The sequence below is a fragment of the Diaphorina citri genome, unplaced genomic scaffold (genome assembly GCF_000475195.1).
Source record: "Diaphorina citri unplaced genomic scaffold, Diaci psyllid genome assembly version 1.1 scaffold433, whole genome shotgun sequence".
Classification (NCBI taxonomy): Eukaryota; Metazoa; Arthropoda; class Insecta; order Hemiptera; family Psyllidae; genus Diaphorina; species Diaphorina citri.
In genome coordinates, this window is record NW_007377868.1 from 7,107 (window position 1) to 18,603 (window position 11,497).

At 44.4% G+C, this 11,497-nt stretch overlaps 1 protein-coding gene across 1 annotated transcript; it reads left to right on the top strand.

The window, feature by feature from the left end:
* Nucleotides 1-5,544: 5,544 nt before the first annotated feature.
* On the top strand, nt 5,545-10,368 carry LOC103508772 (somatomedin-B and thrombospondin type-1 domain-containing protein; the record flags this gene model as incomplete). The annotated part of the gene is made up of 3 exons (XM_026823282.1): nt 5,545-5,824; nt 9,157-9,221; nt 9,733-10,368. Coding segments are annotated over 3 exons (590 nt in total), but the record flags the coding sequence as incomplete, so codon positions are not given.
* Between the last annotated feature and the right edge of the window lie 1,129 nt (nt 10,369-11,497).

Below are 11,497 nucleotides of genomic sequence, written 5' to 3' on the forward strand. Positions count from 1 at the left end.
GAAGTGGAAGAAGAAAATGTAAAGGACAAGGAGTAAACGTCAAGACTACTTACGAATGAAGAGAGAATGAAATTTGGAGGTGGGAGAGTCCAACAGGAAGAAAGAGAGAGAGAGAGAGAGAGAAGGAAAAGAGGAAAAAAAGGAAAGACATTTGAAGAATTGATTGTAGATGAAAGAAGAAGAGGAGAAGAAGAAGAAGAAGAAAAGGAAGCAGAAGAAGGAGAAGAAAAGGAAAGAGGAGGATAGGAAGAAGAAGAAGCAGCAGCAGATGATGAAGAAGGGGAAGAAGAAGGAGAAGCAGAAGAGGATGACAAGAAAGAAGAGATATTTTGGAAGAAAACACATTTCATTTGGACCTCTGATAGAAAAAATGAGAAAAACCCTCCTTTTCCCAAAACATTTTCGAGTGGATATAAAATAGAGCATTTCGATGAAACACAAGATTGTGGTAGAAGACAGTGACATGCGAAACGAAATAATCCACGTTTTCAATTGGAAACACTAAAAAGTAATAAGGGTAATAGAAAGTAAAAATAATGGAACGAAGGAAGTGAAGTGTGTTCTAAATTTTATCTTAGCTAGGAGAAGAATTAGAAGAAAGGATTTTCTCGTGAAAAGAGAGGTTTTATAGAGGGAACTGTAACTGCTATGGTCTCATCGGCCCAAAAGCAAAGACAGAAAGAAGATAGGATAGGAGAAACCCAGACGTTCCGAGAACGAACCTTATGTGTTCAAGATAAAATCCGCCCCGGGAAGCGAACTGCCAGTCTAGTACTTACAAGGCAAACGCTCTCCCCTTCAAGCTGAACTAAGCTGGCTACCTATTTCAAACACAATTTCACATCTTTTTTTGGGAATCTTGGGCTGCTAACTTGGCGGGGAACCTTTTACCACAACCTACTCGTATTTTCGGGACCTTATATCTTATTCCATTCCACTGATCACTGATGATACCTAGGAACATTTCAATTCCAGAAACTTTGACAGGATACAGAAATCGGGGGTGGAGGGAGGGGATACATATTGGGGGGAGACTCTGGGCAGTTATAAGGAGAGAGGGTTTTTAGGAGGGGAAATTGGAATGGACCAGTTGAGAGGATTTTGGGAGGGGAAAACTGGGCAGTGACAAGGAGAGGGTTTGTGGGAGGGAGGGTAAAAGGAGTGGGAGATATGGGAGAGAACGTATAATATATGTATGTGGAGGAGGACTGGGCAGTGTTAAGGAGAGGGTGGGAAGGGGTAATCGGGGTGGACTAGTTAAGGGTTTGTGAGAGGGAGGGTAAGTGGGGTCTGACAAATGGGAGAGAAGAGATAGTATGTGGAGGAGGGGTGCTGGAGAGTAACAAGGAGAGGGTTTTGGGAGGGGGAATCGGGGTGGACGGGTTGAGGGTTTGTGGGAGGGAGGCTAAGTAGAAGGAGAAATGGGAGAGATAGTATGTCGAGGGGTACTGGGCAGTGACAGAGGGAGAGGATTTTGGGAAGGGAAGTCTAGGTGGACTGGTGGAGGGTTTGTGGGAGGGAATAGTAGGTAAATGGAGGGGAGATTAGGTGGAGAGGACCGCTGTCCAAGGAGAAAACAGACATTTCATTTCGTACGGAGGTTTCGAGTTTTTACCCTTTCCGGAAGTTCTCTTCCTTTCCTCCTGCTTTTTCTCTCCTCTTCCCTTCCCTTATTCACTCATCTCTCTCATCCTCCCACTCTATCCCGACTGACCATTCACTTCCTCCTTCTTGTCCACCTTCTCCTTTTCCTCTTTTTCTTCTTCTTCCACTTCTCCCCTTCCCTTATTCACGATCTCTTTCTTTTTCACCCACTATATACAATAGCTCATCCTCCATCCTCCCCCTCATTCCCGACTGACCACTGACCATTCTCTTCCTCCTCCTCCTCCTCCTCCTCCTCCTCCCACTCTTTCTTTACCTCCTACCTCCTGTTCCCACTCTTCCTTTACCTCCTTCTCCTCCGTTTGGTTAGAATCGTTTTTCCATCCTCCTCCTCCTCCTCCTCCTCCTCCTCATTCTTTTTCTCTTCCTTCTTATCCTCCTCCTTCTTTTTTTTCCTTCATCACCTCTTTCTCCTCCCACTCCTCCTTTATCTCCTATCTTCTTTTCATCCTCCTCCTCCTCCTCCTCTTCCTTCACATCAATAAGTGGTGAGAGAATGTGGGCTCTTCCTGTGTACTATCCCTATTCTACTATACTGTATATCTCCTCTTCCTCCTCATTCTTTTTTTTTCCTTCACCACCTCTTCCTCCTCCCACTCCTCCTTTCATCCTCCTCCTCCTCTTCCTTCACATCAATAAGTGGTGAGAGTGAGAGAATGTGGGCTCTTCCTGTGTACTATCCCTATTCTACTATACTGTATACAGTGTGGCTCATAACTCCTTTACTGGTCCGTCCTGATCTTGAGACACCCTGTACACAACAAACCCTAATAGCAGCCAATGAAACCGCAATCAAGACTGCAACACACTGGCACAATATTTGACGTTGTAAGTAAGTAAGTACAACTCCCTTACCAACAAAGGACAGATAAGCTGAACAGAGATGCAGAAAAAACATCCCAAAATATGTCAATTTAAACCGACCAAAAGATTTTTTTCCCTCCCAAATCAGAAACCCCACTTGAGAGTTACGGCGAAACAAAACTTGCAGATTGCAGACAAAAGAAGAAAACAAGGAAAGTAAAACTGGCAGGGAAAAGGGAAGCTTTTTAAAACACCCTGTACAGAGACTTACCAATTAGCTGGGCAGAGATGCAGAAAAAAACATCCCAAAATATGTCAATTTAAACCGACCAAAAGATTTTTTTCCCTCCCAAATCAGAAACCCCGTTTGAGAGTTACGGCGAAACAGAACTTCAGTGGCGTAGCGTGGTCTAAATTCAAGTGTAGGGCGTTGTAGGGCTCATGCACAGGTCTACCAAGTCCCATCACAGTACATGCCATTAATATTTATGGGCATTAGAGTGAACTTTTGAGTTGTATGGCCGCCATACACGCCATACATACACGCTATGCCACTGCAGAACTTGCAGATTGCAGACAAAAGAAGAAAACAAGGAAAGTAAAACTGGCAGGGAAAAGGGAAGCTTTTTAAAACACCCTGTACAGAGAACTTCTATTGTGTAGGAAGTTATAGGGACGTATACTTTTAGGAATAGCATCTGCAGAGGATTTTGAGTTCGTGGTTTTGAACAGGGTTTTATTGTTGAGATAGGCAAAAAAATCTCAAAGAATGATACAAGAAGCTTTTTTTCTTTCTATTTTTTTTTTTAACTAAGCTGGCTACCTATTTCAAACACAATTTCACATCTTTTTTTGGGAATCTTGGGCTGCTAACTTGGCGGGGAACCTTTTACCACAACCTACTCGTATTTTCGGGACCTTATATCTTATTCCATTCCACTGATCACTGATGATACCTAGGAACATTTCAATTCCAGAAACTTTGACAGGATACAGAAATCGGGGGTGGAGGGAGGGGATACATATTGGGGGGAGACTCTGGGCAGTTATAAGGAGAGAGGGTTTTTAGGAGGGGAAATTGGAATGGACCAGTTGAGAGGATTTTGGGAGGGGAAAACTGGGCAGTGACAAGGAGAGGGTTTGTGGGAGGGAGGGTAAAAGGAGTGGGAGATATGGGAGAGAACGTATAATATATGTATGTGGAGGAGGACTGGGCAGTGTTAAGGAGAGGGTGGGAAGGGGTAATCGGGGTGGACTAGTTAAGGGTTTGAGAGAGGGAGGGTAAGTGGGGTCTGACAAATGGGAGAGAAGAGATAGTATGTGGAGGAGGGGTGCTGGAGAGTAACAAGGAGAGGGTTTTAGGGGTAATCGGGGTGGACTAGTTAAGGGTTTGTGAGAGGGAGGGTAAGTGGGGTCTGACAAATGGGAGAGAAGAGATAGTATGTGGAGGAGGGGTGCTGGAGAGTAACAAGGAGAGGGTTTTGGGAGGGGGAATCGGGGTGGACGGGTTGAGGGTTTGTGGGAGGGAGGCTAAGTAGAAGGAGAAATGGGAGAGATAGTATGTCGAGGGGTACTGGGCAGTGACAGAGGGAGAGGATTTTGGGAGGGGAAGTCTATAGGTGGACTGGTGGAGGGTTTGTGAGAGGGAGAGTAGGTAAATGGAGGGGAGATTAGGTGATGGAGAGGACCGCTGTCCAAGGAGAAAACAGACATTTCATTTCGTACGGAGGTTTCGAGTTTTTACCCTTTCCGGAATTTCCCTTCTTTTCCTCCCGCTTTTTCTCTCCTCTTCCCTTCCCTTATTCACTCATCTCTCTCATCCTCCCACTCTATCCCGACTGACCATTCACTTCCTCCTTCTTAGGAGGGAGAGTAGGTAAATGGAGGGGAGATTAGGTGGAGGGGACCGCTGTCCAAGGAGAAAACAGACATTTCATTTCGTACGGAGGTTTCGAGTTTTTACCCTTTCCGGAAGTTCTCTTCCTCCTGCTTTTTCTCATCTCTCTCATCCTCCCACTCTATCCCGACTGACCATTCACTTCCTCCTTCTTGTCCACCTTCTCCTTTTCCTCTTTTTCTTCTTTAACAATCAGAAATGGCTGACAGTTCCGACAGCACGTGTTTAAACACGTGCACCGTTTGGTAATTTAGTTAGCCACCTGTTTCGTTTGTTTAACCACCTGTTTCGTTGAGTTAACCACCTGTTTCGTTTGATTTCAGTGTCGGACCGACTGACCACTGACCATTCTCTTCCTCCTCCTCCTCCTCCTCCTCCTCCTCCCACTCTTTCTTTACCTCCTACCTCCTCTTCCCACTCTTCCTTTACCTCCTTCTCCTCCTTTTGGTTAGAATGGTTGAGGGTTTGTGGGAGGGAGGCTAAGTGGAAGGAGAAATGGGAGAGATAGTATGTCGAGGGGTACTGGGCAGTGACAGAGGGAGAGGATTTTGGGAAGGGAAGTCTAGGTGGACTGGTGGAGGGTTTGTGGGAGGGAATAGTAGGTAAATGGAGGGGAGATTAGGTGGAGAGGACCGCTGTCCAAGGAGAAAACAGACATTTCATTTCGTACGGAGGTTTCGAGTTTTTACCCTTTCCGGAAGTTCTCTTCCTTTCCTCCTGCTTTTTCTCTCCTCTTCCCTTCCCTTATTCACTCATCTCTCTCATCCTCCCACTCTATCCCGACTGACCATTCACTTCCTCCTTCTTGTCCACCTTCTCCTTTTCCTCTTTTTCTTCTTCTTCTTCCACTTCTCCCCTTCCCTTATTCACGATCTCTTTCTTTTTCACCCACTATATACAATAGCTCATCCTCCATCCTCCCCCTCATTCCTGACTGACCACTGACCATTCTCTTCCTCCTCCTCCTCCTCCCACTCTTTCTTTACCTCCTACCTCCTCTTCCCACTCTTCCTTTACCTCCTTCTCCTCCTTTTGGTTAGAAAACAATCAGAAATGGCTGACAGTTCCGACAGCACGTGTTTAAACACGTGCACCGTTTGGTAATTTAGTTAGCCACCTGTTTCGTTTGTTTAACCACCTGTTTCGTTGAGTTAACCACCTGTTTCGTTTGATTTCAGTGTCGGACTGTCAGGTGGGGAGTTGGGAGGCGTGGTCGGAGTGTGACACGGAATGTGGGCCTGGCACCATGGTGAGGACAAGGAAAGCGATCCAGGAGCCGAAGAACGGAGGCAAACACTGTCCCACCCTCACGCAGAAACGAAGCTGCCTTGGAACCCGATGTCCTCATAACCCTAGGAGTGCCCTCAAAGGTAAGTTCGTTCTCGGAACGGTTGGCTTTCTGATATTCTGTCTTCCTTCTCTCTTCGAGACCTTAGCCATTAACCTCTTAAAAAGATAGTAAGTTCCCTCAGTGAAACCTCTTGAAGAGATAGTAAGTTTTCGCCTTGGAGGGTAGAGTGCCTGCCTTCGAAGAGCTAGGTCGTGCGGGGGTTGGAGAAGGTTTGTTCTCGGAACGTCTGGCTTTCTTCCATCTCACCTTCGATTTTGTTCTCTTCGATTTTGGGACAATCAGACGTCAAAAAACAGCTGGTAGTCTGGTACTGTACATACCTTAATATTGGGTCCTAATTTCTCAGAAGTTCAAAATACAAAGTGAGTTGTTTCTGGACATAAGAGTTAGGCGGATTTCACATCTAGACTGCAACTTGTAGTATACGCTGTATACGGCAATTTTCATGTTGAGGGCTACATACCCTACTTACACAGGTACATGGGCCTGAAGACTATGTAGCCCTCAACATGAAAATTGCCGTATACTACAAGTTGCAGTCTAGATGTGAAATAGCCCTTATTCCTGCGAATTCGTATCTTTCCCTTTAGCTCTCTCTCTCTCTCTCTCTCTCTATTTCGAATAGCTGTGATATCCACACCCACACCCACACTCTTTAGGTACATACTGCAAAAGGCTCTCTGATTCACCACAAATCAGGTTTGCACTTGATGAAGAGCTATCAGAAATCTTCAGGGATTAACCACGGCCAATATAGAAGAGGGAAAGGGGTTGACAGGGCCGTTTATAGACTGACCGCGGCCCTGGGGCCACCTCCAACAATGGGCCTTTTTCTTACAAACAAGAAAACCTTACTCGTGTTGGAAACAAGAATACCAAATAGGTATTGTCTGTCGTAAAATTTATCTATAGGTGCATATAATTGGGAAACGATATTTATTTTGTGGCAAGCATGTACATAAGTACATATGTATGCTTAACACAAGTAAAAATTCCTTAATTAAATATGTATGTAGTTTGTCGTATTTTATTTTCCTTTTTTTTAGGGAGGGAGGTAAGCTTTAAAGATTCTGGTTCAGGACCTTTTTGAGTTCAGCCCCGGGGCAAACAGGGGCGGGTGAGCCCCCCTAAAACCGGCGCCGAAATCCGGGGATTGGAATTTATGGGGAGTGTCAATCTGCTGAATCTGCACTAATGAATATGGAAATGCGGTTTCATACATTTGTGAACAATTTACGAAGAATCAAAGGAGGGAGGGAGAAGAAGGGATAGGGAAGAGAGAGAGAGAGACAGAGAGAGAGAGAGAGAGAGAGAGAGAGAGAGAGAGAGAGAGAGAGAGAGAGAGAGAGAGGTATTATCAAGAATGAAGACTTGATTGTGCTGTTGGATACTTGACCGCAGATCAATCTAAATTTCTCTCTCTCTCTCTCTCTCTCTCTATTTAATTTTCCTTTATCTTTCCCTTTTTGTTCTTTATCCTTCCTTTTTTCATATTTCTCTTTAGCTCTCTTTAAGTCTCTTTTTCTTCTGTCCTTCACTTTCTTTATCTCTCTCTCTCTCTCTCTCTCTCTCTCTCTCTCTCTCTCTCTCTCTCTTTTATATTCTCTTTTAAACATACCACGGGATGGGCATGCTACGACACAGGCCACATGCGTGAGCGCCCGGCCGGCCATATTAGCTTCCATATGCCACTGCCATTACCCTTCATCGTCCTGCACCGCACGTACAAATCCAAACGCATTTCATGTCCCATAAAACATTCTTGAAGAGGGCTATAAATTCTCGGATTTTTACCCCTTTTACTTTCCTTATCCCCTAACAAGGAAAATAATGTACTCGATTGAAATTTTCAATGGTCAGTTTTTAGGGCCAAAACACGTTTCGAGGTCCCTAGAGCCTAAATCTAAAGTTGATGTCATTGGTCCTTGTGTGTGTCTACACTGTCCACGGGGGTAGACCCCAGCAAAATCATGCCTAAAAGCCTAAAACCATTAACAATCGTACTTTTCATTAACATCAGTATAGAATCCAATAGGATAAGAAAAGTCGCGTGATGTTCAGCCCAGATTTTTTTTTTTCTTTCTTCTTTTAATTCTTTGTCTTCCTTTCTTTACTTTCTATCGGGGTATTTTGATTTTTTTACAACTTCGAAGAAGAGCCACACAAAGTCTATTTATAGGTTTTTTACGACTGAAACGAGGAGGGTTTCGGATGAAGAAAAAAAAGTTTCCACTTTTCAAGAAAGCTTTCTTGTCATTGGATTTACGAACTCGCAAAACACCTGAGCTCGTTTGGTTACTTTGTCTGGGATGAGGGAAGGTAGCGTTTAGGAATTAGTTGCGATAACTTTTTCAAGAAAATATAACGGAGAGGACTAGTTGCGTTCAGTTTGATCAGGAACATGTCAAGAAGAAAAATCCGGAGCGACTACATTAGACTCTTGTGGTCTGTGTCGTAGCATGCCCATTCCGTAATATGTCTCCTATCATATGGGCGATAACGATAAGAGACACAATACTTGACACTAGTTGCAATTGGGTGCTGGGTCCACACGGGAACACCAGAAACTCCAGGAAGTAACCAGTTGAAAAAATATTTGTATAATAGAAATTTGAGTGCAAATGTTTTGTTAACGGTGGGATTCGAAGCCAGGACATTCTGCATGGCAAGCAAGCGCTTTGGTGATTCTGTGATTTAGTCACCTGCAGTGAGTAAAAATTAAGCTTTTTGTCAGCTAAAATATAATAGTATTGTATAATTACTTTAATATTAAAATTTCAGTCCATTAACATGAGTCAGCAAAAATTACATAATGAACGCCCAAGAAAAATGCTGAAGTGTTGCTGCAGATTGTGAGATAACGATAATCTCTCTCTCTCTCTCTCTCTCTCTCTGCCTCTCTCTCTCTCTCTCTCTCTCTCTTCCCTACTGTTTTAAAGTCTAATATTGTATTGAACGAACAAAACGAGTTCTAATTTTACCCACGACGATTTCGTCTGTTCGTCAGTGTGTTTGTCCGTTGTTTATTCCGTGATAACCCTCTCGATCGCAAACGCTTCGTCGTCCGAAGTTTGAAGTTAACTGAAGTTTGTCAAAGATGTTTCTTACTAGTTATAAATTTGTGTCCACACATAGTCGATGGCCGTCGATCGACAAGGTGAATCTATGTTGTCGAGGCAATGTGGATGATTTCAGTCGAGGTCGATCGATGTCGAGTATGTGTGGACACAGCTTTAGATTGTGGACCGGATCTAACGTTTGGTGCTCAACTAACCAGAAACCAATAGTAATTTTCACCAGCTACCCTTTAGAACAGGGTTGCCAACCTTTTTTGTTTCGCGAGCTACTCTGATGACTAGGATACCCTTGGCGAGCTACCTTTAGTCTGGGAACCAAAAATTTACGACGAAAATGTTTGGTTCCCATACTCCCACAAGAGTTACTCTCAACTTGTGCGACTGTCCGCGAGCTGTCAGCTAAGAGAAAACCTCTCGCGAGCTACCGGTAGCTCGCGATCGACGGGTTGGCGATCCCTGCTTTAGAATAAGGGTATTCGCTCCGTTAGTTTCGGCCCCTGGAAACCACTGCTGTGTCGTGCTGAACATCCATTTTCATAATAATTTCCACGACTCCCTACGCTATCTAAGCAACTATCAGGCCTTTTCTTCACCCGCTGAGTAATTATTGTTTTTCATCAAGATTAAAAATAATAATAAAAAAAAATGCCTTGTAGAAAATGTTGGAACAAAAGTTGCGAATGGGCTGGGGGGTGTTAAATAAAATATGAATGGGTGTATAGTACGGGAGCTAGAAATGCAAATTTTACCTCATTCATGAAGTACACAATTTTCGACCAGTAGGTTTGATGCGAAAGGTAAGAAAGGTGAGCAAACACAAAAACTGGAAGTAGTGGCCATACCGGGTACCGGGGCTTTATCCCGCTACAGCCATTTGAAAATTTAATAGCAACACTCGTAAACTTTAAAATAACAACATTATCCATGTTCTGTTTCAGGAGGCAAAGTGTGCGTGCGCTGCGAATCCCAAGCCATGCGGCCCAACCTCGGCTACCGTTGCCCGGGCCACGGCACAATGGACCGGTCTACACGTTGGTCGGCCCTGTCCACACCGCACTGTCACGGTCGCTGGATGCGACTTCAAGTGGAATCCGCCCTGCGGCCGGGCCTCGTTGACAACTTTATATCTGACGTTAACACGTGTCCGATTTGCGAGGAGGGCCCCGCGTTTATATTTGTCTAGATAGGTCCGAAAAATGAGATATTTGGACAAAGTGAAACAGGATTTGAAGGAGAAGAAGTTGGAAGTCAGCCACGTCCAAAACCGAGGCGTATGGAAGAGGTCGATTCAAAATGTCGACACCACTTGAGTGGGAAAAGACGTAGTAAGAGAAGAAGAAGAAGAGGTCCGAAGTTTCGCCAGCCCTGATTGCCCAGTGGTCAAGCGCTCTGATCTTGAATCTGGTGGTGCTGGGTTCAAATCCTGCCCAGGCCGGAAAATTCCTCCACCGTAAAGGTTTGGACTTTAAGGTGTACCTAAACATAGTCGACCGGCCGTGGATCGACGAGATAAATCTATGTTGTCGAGGCAGTGAAGACGACATCGATCGACGGCCGGTCGCCGGTCGACTATATGTGGACACACCTTTAGAGAGATAAATCTATGTTGTCGAGGCAGTGAAGACGACATCGATCGACGGCCGGTCGCCGGTCGACTATATGTGGACACACCTTTAGAGAGCAGTTCTGAGATACGAAAATTCCAAGAAGGATAACGTCAATGAAGTGGATTTTGAGATCAACAAAGCTCTAAAGCTAAGTTCTTAGTGGATAAGAGTCTGACCCACTAGTCTCAATGCATAGCAGTATTTGAGATGGGAAATCCAGAAAGGTTTTTCCGTTCATGGATAGCTAATAAATATAAATATGGCTCTAAAACGAAGCGTCCAGAATTGACGTAAAAGAGGTCCGAAATGTCCGTTTGTTAAAGTCGGCAATTAGTCAATGTCTCTTCTAAAACTCTCTTTCTTTACCCTTCATAGGAAAGTGTTTGTTATAATCTCGGTCCTAATATGTTCCTAACAAAAACACAGCCGTGACAATTGTAAAATAAAATACCCATATCCCATTAAAATCCACGACGTACAGTCACTTGATTCCTGTTTTGTAAATATCCTATTTGTAAAGCAATGTCCACACTATGGTCAGGCGATGTCGTCCCCTCATTTTTTTTTTTTTTTTTTTTTTTTTTTTTTTTTTTCAGAAGAAGAAAAAGAGGAAAAGGAGAAGGTGGACAAGAAGGAGGAAGTGAATGGTCAGTCGGGATAGAGTGGGAGGATGAGAGAGATGAGTGAATAAGGGAAGGGAAGAGGAGAGAAAAAGCAGGAGGAAAGGAAGAGAACTTCCGGAAAGGGTAAAAACTCGAAACCTCCGTACGAAATGAAATGTCTGTTTTCTCCTTGGACAGCGGTCCTCTCCACCTAATCTCCCCTCCATTTACCTACTATTCCCTCCCACAAACCCTCCACCAGTCCACCTAGACTTCCCTTCCCAAAATCCTCTCCCTCTGTCACTGCCCAGTACCCCTCGACATACTATCTCTCCCATTTCTCCTTCTACTTAGCCTCCCTCCCACAAACCCTCAACCCGTCCACCCCGATTCCCCCTCCCAAAACCCTCTCCTTGTTACTCTCCAGCACCCCTCCTCCACATACTATCTCTTCTCTCCCATTTGTCAGACCCCACTTACCCTCCCTCTCACAA